Source organism: Protopterus annectens, chromosome 7.part1 (genome assembly GCF_019279795.1).
Source record: "Protopterus annectens isolate FY-2018-M chromosome 7.part1, PAN1.0, whole genome shotgun sequence".
Lineage (NCBI taxonomy): Eukaryota > Metazoa > Chordata > Ceratodontiformes > Protopteridae > Protopterus > Protopterus annectens.
In genome coordinates, this window is record NC_056740.1 from 139,809,871 (window position 1) to 139,825,739 (window position 15,869).

General features: G+C 42.3%; 1 protein-coding gene across 2 annotated transcripts in view; it reads right to left on the bottom strand.

Moving 5' to 3' along the window:
- Positions 1-15,869, bottom strand: part of ZXDC (ZXD family zinc finger C) — a 1,157,677-nt gene that overhangs the window by 770,383 nt on the left and 371,425 nt on the right. For both annotated transcript variants that reach the window (XM_044078595.1, XM_044078596.1), the window contains exon 6: positions 5,212-5,897. In XM_044078595.1, coding sequence (XP_043934530.1) covers positions 5,212-5,897 — 686 coding nt within the window. The remainder of the gene's footprint in view (positions 1-5,211; positions 5,898-15,869) is intronic.

Sequence of the window (15,869 nt, forward strand, 5' to 3'; positions counted from 1 at the left end):
TGGTTTTTATCCACTTCTGGTTTGATTTCCATTTCTAATTGACGTCGATATGCTTCTGCTAAATTAAGCAGAGAAATCATCTTAGATTTATTCTCCTCATGTTTCAAAACTTTCACCACATTTGGATCTTGTGAGGTCAATAGATGTGTGTGGAGTCCCACGATTGCAGATCTATACCATGTAATCAATTTCAAGGAGGTCCATCCCTCCTTCAGAAAGGGAGATATATAATCTTGGGTATACACTAATTTTTATAAATCATTTGGTGAGCATGAAGCATCCTTCTTGTTTTGATATCCAATCTATCAAACACTTTTTGGGGCCAGTCAATCACTCCAAAACTATAAGTTAGGACAGGAAGAGCAAATTGATTCTTGCTCCTAGGTGTCAATGCTGTTTTCAGGATTAATTTAAGTCTTCTAAAGTACCCCTTACTAAGCCTTATTCGCATTTGTTCATGTTTTATTGCTGATCCTTCATCAATTCCCACGTATTTATACACCTTCTCTTGCTCAAGTTCTTTTATATCACATTCTTGTCCCAAACTGAGGTTTACCTGGTGCTGCAATTTTCCTTTTTTAAAGGTTGCTTTTACACATTTATCAAGACCAAATGACATTCCGATATCATCTGAAAAAGTTTTGACAACCTGCAGCTGTGCTTTCAGTTCCTCATCTGATGAGCTATACAATTTTAAATCATCAACAAAGAGAAGATGAGACGTCATTAGACTTTGTTGTTTTCTAGAAGCCAAATTGTAGCCATGGCCTAGACTGTTAAGTAAGCAGTTTAATGGGTTAATGGCAAGGCAGAATAACAAGGGTGACAGAGTCGCCCTGGAATATCCCCCTTTGAATTTTTATCCCTTGGATAATAATCTGTCCTTTATCATGGCTTAATTGCACAGTGGTCTGCCACTGTTTCATGGTTACCGTAATGTAATCCAATCAGTATAGTGTGTATCTTACACATTTTAAGCACTCTTTTATCCATGAATGTGGGATACTATCAAATGCTTTTTTGTAGTCAATCCCTTTGATGCTTTATAAGCTCTCTGTGAACCATGGCTTTTGCTGTAGCAGACAACTGAGTAAATGTCAGGAAAATCCTACTTGGACAGCTGAACTTTATTTGGGGTTAATTAGAGTTTCTTTAATTGATAGCAGGTGTGTACTAAAGAAGACTGAATACTGTAATTAAATCAAAAGGTGCTTCAACAAACTAGGGTGTTCACACTTATGCAACCAGCTTATTGTACGTTTTTTATTTTTTATATTTTTCCCCTAACAGAACTGTTGGTTTTTCAATTGAATTGTACATGTTATAGGTCACATTTAAAGGTGGGAAAAGTTTTGAAATGATTTATTGTGGTCTCATTTTTTATATCACAAAAACCTGGTATTTTAACAGGGGTGTGGTACACTTTTTATATCCACTGTACAATGTAACCCTGCCTAAACCAACACGCCTTTCACCTCAAGAAAACTTAAAAAGACAACCTACCTTCTCTGCAAGGATGCTTGTTAGTCTTTGATGAAGCAACTGTTGGCAAATTCATAAAAAGGGCTAGGTGACAGGGTAAAGCCAAAGACATTTTACTTAGGAGGAACATCTGAGAACAGTGAACCAAGCAAAGACTTATCCCCTGTGACAGAAAAAAAAAACAGAATGGGAAAAATGCAGCATCATCCAAATTTATGGACTGAAGTGCTGACTCTGGCATAGGGCAGCCACTATGCAACTCAGAAAGGAAAATTGTAGAGTTCGTCATACAGCTTGCTCATGCCCACAAAGTCAGGAAACTGCAGAAAGAACATTTCAACAACATGAATAATCAAAGTATCAGAAAGAACAATGCTCAAGAAATAAAGTTAGGTTTGAGATTATTAACAAAATCAATGTGCTGCACACTAGACTATCCATAAAATACTTTCAGAACTGAAAAATTCAGCAATCTGGCACAGCACTAACACAACTTGTGCTGCCTCCAATACAAAGTGGGCAAAGGAGGTTTGGAGCCCATAATTAAAAAAAAAAAAAAAAAAAAAAAAAAAAAAAAAAAAAACTTTTGTTAAGCTCTCCAGTTTCACTCCAGACTTTGAACACCAGTCTCTGCTAGTGACATTTAATTCACCAAGCTCACCTTGGCCCCAAAATAACTAGCCGGAGTAGGTACACCGGCTTCTGGGAAGAATCTCCTTGGAGACGATGAATGATAATACAGAACAGAGGGAGATCCGGGATGGTTGTCACGTAGTCTCATGTGATGGGTGCGAATATTTTTAAGCTCATCATTATCCTTCAAACACTATGATGCGCGAGGATAATGAGTCCTTCAGACAGCTGTACAAGTGTACCCATAAAAGAACCATTACAGGTAACTCTCTTTACTTCATCTTCACTTTTGTAGTTTGCCCAATATTAGCCTTTAACTTCTGTCAAGGGATGCTCTTATGAAAGATTTCCTTCACCTCATCCACAGTGTTGAGATCATCAGCATCCGCTCAAACCTTTCTCTCAACAACTAGGAAATTCATACTTGGGCAGTGGCATTTAGGAAGGCACTTTCTGCTACATCACACACTCTACATCCAAAGAAAGCTGACAGTACAGAATAAAAGGATGATAAAAAAGGAGGTTAAGCCCCACAAGGGGAAAAAATCTCAAAGGGACAAATGTCTTGCATACAGTGTATGCAAGAAACAACCCATTTTGGTTTCGTCAAGGGCAGAACATGCCTACTCAACCTGGTGGACTTCTTTGAGAAGGTCACCAAAGCAATAGATGAGGGCAAAATCGTTCACACTGCCTACCTTGACCTGGCCAAGGCATTTGACACAATACCCCACTCTGCCACTGCTGATAAACTGAAGAGGTTAGGTACAAACCCGTACATCACCCGATGGATAACCAACTGGCTCACAGACAGGACCCAGGAAGTTAGAATTAGGGAGTCCACATCTACAAAGAGGCCAGTCCCAAATGGAGTCCCTCAGGGATCAGTCCTTGGACCTCCTCTTTTTGGCATTTACTTCTCAGAAGTCAAGGCCAATGTCAGTGGTCTCTGGCTGACTAACTTCGCAGATGATTGCAAATTAGGAGCGGTCACTGAATCTCACACGGACAAAAATGTTCTCCAAGAGGAGCTGACACAGACAAGCAACTGGTGTGAAAGCCATGGACTAAAACTAAATGCCAAGAAATGCATAATAGTATCCTTTGAGAAGTCATCCATCCCTGGTAACTATCATACTGACAACAAACCCCTCAGGGACTTGGGGACACACACAGACCGTAATCTTGCCTTTGACCATCAGGTGTCTACAGTGGTGAGGAAATCATTCTATCTTGCGCTACTTAAAAACAAAGGTATGGCATCTAAGTCCAAGGAAGTCATTGTTCCACTGTATTCGGCATTCATTAGACCTATCATTGAGTACAATGCCCCTTTTGGTATGTACCTACCCAGGCATATCCAACAACTGGAACGGCCACACAGGTTCCTCACTAAAAGTATACAGGGCGTCAGTACAATGTCCTATGCAGACCCCCTCAAAGCCCTATCCCTGTATTCCGTCTCCTGTAGGCTTTTGATGGGAGATCTATGTCTGGCATACAGGGCATTAACAAGACTCCAATCTGATGGACCGCCTGCATATCCATAAAATAAACAGCACCAGAATTACCCACTATAAAGACTTAAATCTTGCCTGTGATATAAATAGGATCTGCTGGAGAGAGAAGTATGTATTCTGGAGACTACCCTGTCTATGGAACAGTCTCCCCATCCATGTGAAGCTGACTTCCTTCTCAACCCAATTCAAGTGCAACTTGGATAACTGGATGGGAAACAGGAAATTCATCCCTGGTTTGGCACCTATGCCTCTAATGGACACAGGTAACCTGCAAATGGTTAATCTCCCAGGTCCATGCTTACACTTAACAAGGGTATCAGAACTTGTCAAATATTTGGGATGCATGGCTAGGCTCAAAAAGGCCTTTGTGGTCATTAGCCTAGTAAACAGTTATGAACCTATGAACCAGAGGCATAAAGGAAAAAAGGCTAAGTCAATTTACTTTTAAGTTAAAACGTAATACTTGTTTATCTTATGTAGTCAATGTGTGCAAGTGTAAATACATTTTGATTTAAAAGAAACACGTTTTTAGAAATGAAAATAAAAATACTTCCACACTTTAGCCGCTACTTCTGAATATTAAAAGAGTCTCTCTCAAAATACAAAAGCAGTATCACTTTGGTTAATTTTGCACAGTGGCCCAATGGCAGCCCTGCCAGATTTCATAAATCTCTTCTACAACAGAGTCATGGAACCAGACATTAAAAAGGACTTTTAACATAAATGAGACCTAGATGGCAGCACATTTAAGGGGAAGATAAATCTCCACTGTACTGGACTAGCTGTCAATGTTCTGTGCTTAGGTTACTTCAGAGGCAGACTTTATACACTTGCAATGCAACTTAATCACAGTACTAGACTCATCAACACTGAGCACTGCAACAAAGCTGCTTCAATGAGCAAGTAAAGCATAACTGTTTTAAGTTTTTTTCTATTTAAATTTTATTTGCTAACACTATGAAACTGATCATTATCCTGACAGTACAGAGGTATTTCACACATTGTAAGAACAAGTCCTGGCAGGCATTAATGTGTTAAAAAACACATCTTTTTTTTCTGCATTATACCTTATTACTGAAATCAACCCAATGTGCACTTTAAATACAGTTTAGTGTATGTACTCGGAAAGCATCATGAAACAATGCATAATTTTAGATGACAACCGATATGATCAAAGAGGAAGAACAGACTATAAATCAGCTTGCACGATGCCAGGGCACTTCTTTGGGCTAGGCTTGTAAAGGCGCCAGGGCCATTAGCCTAGTGCACACCTATGAACCTATGCAAATGTATCACATTATTAAAACTGGAATGTTACAAATCATGCAAGCTAAGAAATGACATTTAAAGGATGAATCCCTAGATTTACAGGACAACACTGTACTACAGTGCATCTATAAATGATCTTCAGTTTCAATTTTCTGACTGTCAAACTACTCTCTTTCTTCTAGACCATAACTCAAACTATACAGTTTACAGGCCATCTCACTTCACATGCAAAGCCTGCCTATCCTAAAGAAGGGGAAGAAAACTGGTCAGTACTCAAAACAGAGCTGTTTACATAAAAACTACATACCAAAAAAGATGTTCCGGACACTGCACTTAGCTCCGTCTCCGTCTGAGCACTGTAGCTGTTAGTTGGGCTTGAAAAAACAAACTGAGTCACTACCTTGCTTCCTTCCTGTTGACCAATTACATCAGAAGCAGAAAGTAGGGTCCGATCAACTTTTGTTGGGATTAAAAGCTCAGAGACATGGCTACTACTAAGGCTGCCAGAGGGTGTCAAAGTAGCAGTGTCAACTGTTAAGGTATTAGTGGAAGTCAAACCATGCAAATCCTGATTAGAAGTCCTCATTGAAAGAGAAGCAAGTGATCCAAGCGCTTCTGCATTTACAGTCTGCACGTCATCTAGATTTAAGGTGCCTTGGTGTAAAATGGCATTACTGCTTCCAAGTGACAAAGAGCTGTCCAAGCTGTGTGAAATATCACTGCTGCCTGTCAATATTAGAGGGTCACTTGCCTGGGCTAAAGGATTACTACTGACAGACACACTTCCTCCAAGACTGGCGCCAACAGAGGCAGCATCAATGGTGAGAATTCCAGAGTTTACTAGAGACAGGTCTGTTGTGATGCTGGAACTATTACTATGTACACCAGAGAAGAGGGATGTGATGTCTATATTACTTAGATCACCTTGTCCTGAGCTAGTCAATTCATTGCTTGGGGTCAGCGAGCTGGTTACCTCTAACTGCGTCAGAAGGGCTGAAATTCAAAAAAAGGGAATACATGTTAGAACGTAAAAATAAATAGCATAGTTAAAAATCAAACCTCTCTTACAATTTACCCATTTTCTTTCTATTAGTAACTACACTAATGTGAGGAGGACAATATTTTCTCTAACATGTCTAAGATGGGAAATACAAGAAGGAAAAAGTAACCCATCTAAAATGCATGAGGATTCTTGAATAAAGCAGATTTGTTTCTTTGCTTCATTAGCAGCCTGGAGAAGTCAGCAACCCATTACTTCCAAATCCAAACTAAATTATCTTGAAATAAAGACAAGTAGTCAAACAGAAGTGCCATTTGTTTCAAAGCAGTTTTAGGCTTAGCGATCCCTTCCTTTTGTAATGAGCAGTACAATCATGTGGTTCTATGCAGACTAAAAATGCCACTGCAAAGTACTACAGCATGGTGTATTACAATCCATACGATAAAAATCAGCAGTGAACAAAATTAAAATGCTCTGGAAAACCAAGGAACAGAGCAGGTGGCTATATAGCTTGGGAAAGTCATGCCCAACAGATCTACTGTTACCACACTTCCATCTCCGGCCTAAAAAATAGCTTGCATTACTGCCTTCAACAGTATAAACTCACTCTAAGGTTTCAAAATGATGTCACAATAAAAAAATAAAGACCAGAAAAGTGTTGTCTGTTCAAATAACTGGGATTTTATTTCTTCCTTATGGTAGTTCACACATCACAAAATCAGCAATAAGAGTAGTGATTGTTTTCATTTGCTTCCATTACAGACATGATATATTCTTGGGCGGCCACGGTGGTGCAGTGGTTAGCATTGCCGCCTCACAGCAAGAGGTTCTCCGGTTCGATCCTCGGCTGGGGTGCCTTCTGTGCGGAGTCTGCATGTCCTCCCTGTGGTCGCGTGGGTTTCCTCCGGGTGCTCCGGTTTCCTCCCACATCCCAAAGACATGCTGCAGGTGGATTGGACACTCTAAATTGGCCCTAGGTGTGCGTGTGAGTGTGCCTTCTGTGGAAGGCTGGGCGCCGGGCTGGCAACTCGACACCGTAAAACTCCACTGCCATTCAATGTGCGGACAGGTGATCCGCTGTGGCGACCCCTAACCGGGATAAAGCCGAAAGAAGAAGAAGACGACAGACATGATATATTCTGATTCTGGTGTCAGAATTCAATGAAATTTTATTTTTCTGATAAAAGAACAGCATGTTTATGCTACCAGTCTGGTACTGTAACTATAACCTACACAAAAGGAAAAATACAGCACTGGAACTTACCATAGCTCTACCATGTGCAAGCTTAGTTGCCTCTTAAGGGGGGGGGGGATACACTGATATGTTCTACATCTATTACAGCTTTTGCTCTGGAACACATCAACCTTCTTTACTGTCTTGGCCTATAAAGTCAGTTTTAAATTGGCAGAAGCAGCAGACAGAACACAATCTGCAGAGGAAAACATACCCGTATATATCGGTTATTAACACTGCACACTTTCCTGCCACTCAAGCAACCTCCCCTCGCCATTCCACACACATTCTCAACATGCAACCTTTACAAAATGACCACACTGCTCACCCCTCAAAGTGAGCTACATGCTTCCTATTTCCAGTGAGCTACCTAACCTCTAAATCGTGTCTGTTTTTTCATCTCCTGAAAATTGCTACCCTCAAGGGACTACACCTTCTTTTATGAGTAAACTTTTATCTTAACCATCACTTTTTACTTTCCTCAAAAGTACGCGTCACTACTTCAACAATTTCCTACATGATTTCTGACTTACTCTCAGGACCATATTTATTCTCCTCCTTTGCACCTGGGAGCCTCCATTACTAGGAGGACATAGGACCCAAAGAACATCATGACACTGTACTCAGTGCCTAAGCAACTATTACCATAAATAGCCATTAACTTTCTGGTCTCTACTGCTTAAGCGTCTTGCACATCTCAGAATATTAACAGAACTCCATAATGTTTTTCCCAGAAGACAGACACTAGCTCAACTTAATGACTAACAGTGAACACTGCCCAAGCTTACATGGAATTTAAAATGACACATTCCAAACCATTCTTCCAATCTTCAAGTAGCTTATTCTTTACACTTGGATTTAAATACAACAGTTTTGTGATGAGTCACTATAATAATGCATTTCTTGAGCCCAATTTCTACCAGCAGTGTCAGATCAGAAGACTATCACAGTGTGCATGGATTAATATCCAATAATGACACTGTAGGGAAGCACAAGAAGGTGATGCACTTCTGACTGTGCCATCCTTCAAATAAAACACTAAATTAAGGTCCATCTGCCTGAGTTTTCAGAAGATCAGGTAGAATATAAAAGATCCTGAGTCACTTTGAATAGCAAAACAAAATCACAAAACAGTTATGAACACAAAAAAAAATATAGAGAAATATACACAATGCAATATACACATACACGCACACGTGTATACATATATATATAGGCATATATATATATATATATATAAAAAAATATATATATATATATATATATATATATATATATATATGTACACACACACACACAATATACATATGCACACACAAACACCTGTGAACTTTCCCATCCTACAAAACATGAAGTTTCTAAAATCAACATCTAGTTTTTCTCAGTACATTGGACACAACCCATCTCCGATTACATAAAAGCTCATTGCAGCAAGCATTCCATAAACGCCACACATGAATGTGATCCTGTTATCTTACCATCTTTGTTTTTAACAGTTATATCTCTGCCCCATACGACAATGATCATGATTAAAATAAAAATACCCACGGTCTTCCAAAACAGTTTTCATTTTATCAGAAAAATGTGTCTGTACAAAACAGAAAAAACATGCTCAATGGTTTACTCTCCATTACAGATTTAACACTACCTCTCTTTCTGTTTATGTAGTATAGCTCCCTCAACAGGTAACTTGCATAATAATCTCCAAAAAAAATCCCTTCACATCCACAGTGTCTTTTTCATAAGACCTTCTTACCCTCATTTGGAAAATGTGCACACAGACAAATATAATAAAACGTAAGACCTCACTAACTCATTCTACTGATGTCATTTAACAGGCAAGTTATGTGTATTAACACACCATAAATTGCTTTTCCAATAATATTTTATAGCTCCACCAACAGTGCCTGGCATTTCTTAGTCTACATCCCCAACATTGTCCAACATCTCCATATTTAGCTTCCAAAACCTGCCGTAATATATTTCAAGAAAACTCAGCAACCTTTTTGAAACTCCAAAATAATGAACTTGTTCATTAAACCGTGCAGTTAAAAAACATCAAGCACCTGATTCCTGATTTCTTATTATAAACAAACACTTTCTTCACAGGGATTAATGTAGAACACCAAAGAGCAGAAAAAATATTTCCAAAATGTTTTTGTCCAGTTTAACAGACATTTAACCATACCCCAAAATAGGCCAATTTGTTAAAACAGTATAGCTGTGTTGTCTACTTACCAAAAATATGATGTTCATGTGCCTTCACTGCTGTAGTAATGAAACTTTGGGGATTCCCTGCCTTGGAAGCCAGTGGCCGGGTGAAAATATCATAGAAGATCGCTTCTATCTAGGTCCCGCAGGCACCTTCTAAGGATGTCAGGGTAGAAAGTATCAGGATCACCTGCTGATGCCATTTCTTCAGGTCTTTCTTGCCCCCAAGCTGAAGTAATACTCTCTTTAATTCTGGCAGGGAGTGTCCAGCACTGTCCTCTGGGAAAGAGGACTAAAAGCAATGATAAACTGGCACTGGAAGAAATGACCTAACAGGAAGGTAGGTGGGTATCCAACCCAACCAAGTAAAGCATGTACCGGTGATAAAGGGAAGAAATAGTTATTGTAATATTGAAGACAATCTAACATATGCATTTATGACAAGCATATACACAACTGTACTATGCTCATCAAGCTTCACTAGTGCAGTAATGACCTTTGGGAAGATTCTCAGAACTATAAGTGAAAGGATGGTTCTACAGAAGACTGTTAAAGGGGAGATATGTCCATGCAAATCTATCGAGTTGAATCCTGACTTCAGCTTGTTTGCTGACAGGATTTCCCTCCTTATTCTTAGCAAATGCCACAAACAGCTGTTCAGACCTCCTGAAGATTTTTTGTTTTCTGTGCAAATAAAATATGCTTTGACTCAGTACATCTAAAAGATGTAGGGCTTTTCCTCCTGCGTTCTGGGGGTTAGGAAAGACAAGCAAGTGGCTTGGTTTAAAGAAATTCTAAATACTATTTTTGGCATAAAGAGAGGCCCGTGTGCAAGGAAACTATGCCCTTGTAGAAGAGTCCTAAGGGAGGGTATCAGTAGCTTCACAACACTGCCACCCTCAGAAGATGCAGAGAACTATGCGGAACAGTATGCCAATGCAGTATACAAGCACCTGTACAACTGCATGGACTCAGCCATACCCAAAAGAACTAAAACCTGCTCCTCAAGGAAACATGACATCCTGTATCAACAAGGTTTACAACAAAAGGAAAAAAAAAACTGTTGTCCAAGTGTAAAAAGGAACAAAATGGAAAAACTCCCTCAGCCTCAACAAGCAAATTAGATCACTAGTGAAAACCTCCAAAGCCAATTATGATTCAAACTAGCCTCCGAAACAAAGGAAAACCCACAAAGCCATCTTCAGTTATGTCAGGAACCTCCATGGCAAAGCCCAGGTTTGTTCTGAATTGGTACTTAACAGTACCCATTTACACTGATCCTGTTGACTTAGCCAACCTGCTAGCAGACAGGCTCAGCACAAACTTCACCCCCCTAATCCCTCCCAAAGGCCCATTCGACATCCCCGATACCTGTCCCACACCTCACATCTCTGTAGATAAAATGTTAAAGGTCCTATTCCAAGACAAAGAACACAGCTTCCATGGGACATGATCGTACCCTACGCTGTTATTCTGCACCATCTCCATTGAGCTCCCTATTCAACCACAGCCAAAGTACAGGCTTCATTCCAGCAGAGTGGAGAAAGTACAGTTGTGTACACTTACCACAAATGTAAATGTTGAGTGTATTCACTGTTGCAGTCACCACATTTGGGTTATCCCTGCCAGGGTAGCCCTCGGCCGGCCCGAATACCAGAGACTTGGTATTTCTGTGTCGGTTGCTGTTGCTTGAGGACTGACATCAGGTCGTCAGAAATATAAAGTAAGGCAGCAGACGCCATTACATGAGTTCTTCTTGCCCTAACCTGTCAGGAGCCCCCACAGTATGGAGGCCAGGTTCTGGTGGAAGAACCCCACCAGTGGAAAATAAATACTAATATGTCCCTTGTAAGGAAAGGAGAACAACAGGGAAGAATGGTAATAAAAGGAGAAAGAGAATAAAGGGGGATGGAGGGAGGGAAACCAGGACTGCAACAGTGAATACACTCGAACATCTATATTTATGGCAAGTGTACACAACTGTACTATGTAGTTTGTGTTTCACTGTTGCAGTCATCACATCTGGGTAGATTCCCAAAGCTGAGGAAATGGGTGGAGGCAGTCAAGGAAACTAGGGGCTGGCTAGGATGCCCTGCAAGACTGCAGAGGCAAACCCTGCCCTGGATTTGGAGAAGAGAGGCTTGTGGTAATGTTTGGTAAAAGTGTGAACAGATGTCCAGGTGGCAGCCTCCAGGATGTCCCTGATGGGGACTCCTCTGAGGAAAGCTGCAGAGATGGAGGCTGCTCGTGTGGAATGTGTCCTGACTCCCTTAGGGGGAGGCTTTCCGTGCTGTTTGTAGCAGAAATGGATGGAGTGTGCTATCCATTTGTTAATGGTTTGTTTAGAGATGGCTTTGCCTTCTGCCCCTGTAGCAAAACTAACCAGTAGTTGATCAGACTTTCTGAAGATTTAGTCCTGTCCAGATAGAATCTGAGCTGTCTGTGCACATCTAGAGAGTGAAGAATCCTTTCCCCCTTGTTCTGGGGATTAGGAAAGAAGGTGGGCAAATGAATGGATTGGTTGAGAGCCACGCTGGACAGCACCTTGGGCATGAAGGACGGGTTAAGTTCTAAGGGATACCCTGTCTGCATGGAAGATGATGAAGGGTTCCACAGCCATGAGTGCTTGCAACTCAGAGAAACTTCTGGCTGAAGTGATGGCCAGAAGTAATGCTGTCTTCCAGGAGAGAAATTTTAGCTCTGTAGAAGAAGATGGTTCGAAAGGGGGCACGGTGAGCTTTTCCAAGACAAAATTAAGATCTCAAGCTGGTGTTGGTGCCCTTCTGGGGGGCCTCAAGTTGCTAGACCCTCTGAGGAACTGTTTGATTAAAGGGTGTGGGAAAAGGGACTGCTCAGTGGGAAAATGAGCAGAAATTCCACAGGCATTAATTTTTATAGAGGAGAAAGAGAGGCCACTGTAGTAGGTCAGCTAAGTAATCCAGGATGAGAAGGATGGAGGGCTGTGCCGTATTGGCTCCCTTAGCCTGGATCCAGGTGCAGAACCTTTTCCATTTATCTGCATAAGACTTTCTGGAGCTAGGACATCTGGCCTCACGGATAACATCCAGAACCTGTTTACTGAGGATGGCAGATTGGTTCGGGATTGGGGAATGAGCCAAGCTGCCAAATTGAGTGTCTGCGATTAGGGATGCATGAATTCCCCTTCTCTCTGGGTCAGGAGGTTTGGAAAAGTGAGGAAGATGTCAAGGAGGCAGAGGGGACATGCTGCGTAGCAAGGGGTACCAGTGTTGTCGGGGCCAACTCCCTTATTTTAAGAAGTACCCTGGGGATGAGAGGTAGGGGAGGAAAGGCAGAGACCGACAGATTGACCCAGGGGAAGGACAGGGCAGGGCATTCACTTTCCAAGCCATGCAGTGATGCGGCCTGGTGCAGAATTTGCTGAGCTGATGGTTGGTGTGGGAGGCAAACAGGTCGACCATCAGGATTCCCCATTTCTGAGTTACTAGGGTGAAGGTACTTCTGTTGAGTTGCCACTCGTGTGGGTCCAGAAGATTTCTGCTTAATTGGTCTGCCAGGGAGTTGAGAGAGCCTGGTAGGTATTGTGCTAACAGGTGCAGTTGCATGGAAAAGGCTGTGAACCAAAGGGTGATGGCCAGCCTGCATAGAGGGTAGGAGTGAGTCTTTCCCTGCTTGTTGATGTTCCACATTACAGTGGTGGTCTCCACTTTGATTTAGGAGAACCCCTGGAGAGAGAAGGGGTTTGAAAGCTATCAAGGTGTGCTTGCACAGCCATCATCTCTTTTTGCCTGATGTGCAGAGGGATTTGCTGTGGGCTCCATTGGCCCTGCATACACCTGTCATCCTGGTGTGCACCCCAAGCGTAGTCTGATGCATCTGTGGTGGGGGTCTGGGTGGGTGGTGGGGAGAAGGGCAGTCCCTTGTTGTGGGAGCATGCTGTTGACCACCAAAGAAAATCCTTTCTGTGGCAAGGAATTATCGAAAGAAGAGTTTCCAGGTCTTGAGAGTGCTGACACCAAAGGCTCTTTACGTACCATTGAAGTTTCCTCATATGCAGTCTGGCATATGGAACGAATAGTATGCAAGATGCCATGAACCCAAGAGCTTGCAGGATCTTCCTTGCAGATAGCTGGGGGCTGGTGGCTAGTTGAGAAAAAAAACTGTCAGGAAAATGTGTTTCTCTGGTGTAAGGTATGCCATCTGGGATGCTGTGTCCAGACTTGCTCCAAGGAAAATTATCTTTTGGGTGGGCACCTGTTTGGATTTCTTTTAGTTGATTGTGTACCCCAGGGAGGTTAGTAAGGTCTTTACAAAGGCCAGGTACTTGAACAGTTTTTCCTGGCTCTCTGCCTGAATAAGGCAGTCGTCTCTATGTATGAGTAAATTTTAATATTTCTTAGTCTGCAAAAGGCCATGGCCGAAGCCAGACATTTTGTGAAAACTCTGGGAGCAGTAGATAAGCCAAAGAGAAGTGCAGAGAACTGAAAGTGTTGAGATCCTGCCCTGAAGCAGAGATATTTCCTGCAGGATCCCCTGATTGGAATGTGGAGGTACGCCTCTTTTAGGTTTAGGGTGGCTAGCCAAGCGTCTTTGGAAAGCAAGGGTAGCAGCTGTTGGAGGGTGAGCATTTTGAATTTTGGGATCACCAGAAAGGTTTTAGAATGGATAGATCGAGGATGGGGCGCCAGGTGCCCTCTTTTCGGGGTACCAGAAAAAGTCTTGAGTAGAAGCCTTGGCCTATCTGTTCTGCAGGAAAGTACAGTTTTGTACCTACCATAAATGTAGATGTTAAAATGTTCACCCTGCTGCAGTCATCACACTTGGGTTATCCTGCCGTCAGGCGGTTCCGCAGTCGGCCCGAATTCCAAAGTCTTGGTCCGGCGTCGGTTGCTGTCGCTTCTTCCCTGACATCAGTGCGCCAGGGGTATATAAGAGGCATCCAACGCCATTTTCTTCAGTTTTTCAGGTGCCCCCAATAGGTAGGCTATATATATATATATATATATATATATATATATATATATATATATACACACACACACACACACACACACACACACACACATATATAAAGACATACTCGGAGGCTCTGAGTAAAAATTTACCTAAACAGCAGAGGCCTCCAAAGCAGACACCCAAACAACTGCTACCTCAAGACACCCCACAAGCAACACATAAACCACAAAAGCAGTGTGCAAAGCAGTCATAGCCCTTAAGGCCAAATACAACACCAAACATACTTGTCATAGGTGACTCCATAGTCAGACACACTGACGTCCCACTCACCAGGCTGAACAAGGAGAGGGTCACAGTAAGCTGCCTATCGGGCGCTAGAATCCGCCACATAACACAAGCACTCTGGTCACTGCACGGCAAGTACAAATATGACACAGTCATTGTCCATGCTGGTGTGAACAACCTGAGACGTACCTCCCTGGACTACATGAAAAGAGACATAGAGGAGCTCTCTGATTATGTAGCCCAGGCAGGTATGACCCTGACCCTTAGCAGTATACTTCCTTCACCAAGAATGATGCCACAACATAGAGACAAGATGATCAGCTTTAACAAATGGCTTAATGTCTGGTGTCATTCAAAGGGGATCCAGTGTCTGTCTGCCTGGGATGACATGCTTGACAAGCCACGCTGCTTCACAAGGGACGGCTTGCACCTGTCACCCCTGGGATTCCGGATATTGGCTAAGGCTCTTGCCACCCCCATAGTGCCTTTTTTTGGCAGGGCTCAAATTCTAAACCTACCACCCTAGAAAACAAAAATGGGAAGAAACTGAGGGTAATGCTGCTCAATGCCAGAAGTCTAAATCTCAAAATGCACGCACTCGAGGCCCTTCTCAGTATGGAGAACATCAATGTCTGTGCTGTAACTGAAACCTGGTTCAAGGCTCCTGAGAGCACCCCGGCACTATTAGGTTTTACCTCATATCATGCGTTCCGGCCCCCAAACCCGGACCACACCACAAAAGGAGGGGGTGTATCCATATTCATAAAGGATACCCACACCTCCAGGTTGGTGGCAACGCACAAAGTTTCGGAAACCATCCAGGTGCAACTAACCATAGGCAAAACTGCTCTACAAATTGTAGCATGCTACAGGCCACCCTCTCAAACTCAGGAACCCCACACAGCCTTCCTGAAGACAATGGAGGGTATAAATGTATCTCCAAACACCATCATATTGGGTGACTTCAACTACCCAAATATAGACTGGAAACATTACTCAAGCCCTAACTTTCTAGCCCAACGGTTCCTGGAGTTCATAAATTCAAACGCCATGGAAAGTACAGTTTTGTACCTACCATAAATGTAGATGTCCGAATTGGATAGCATCTGCAGTCATAACAACTGGGTTGTCCTGTCGTCAGGCAGCCCTACAGTCGGCCGGATTCCAAAGTCCGGGTCCGGCTTCGGCTGATGTCGCACTTCACCCGACGTCATCTCTGTTGGACTTCGGGTATAAAGGCATCAGCCGACGCCATTTTCTTCAGTGTTTCTTGCCCCAGATGCCAGAAGCCCTATAGAAG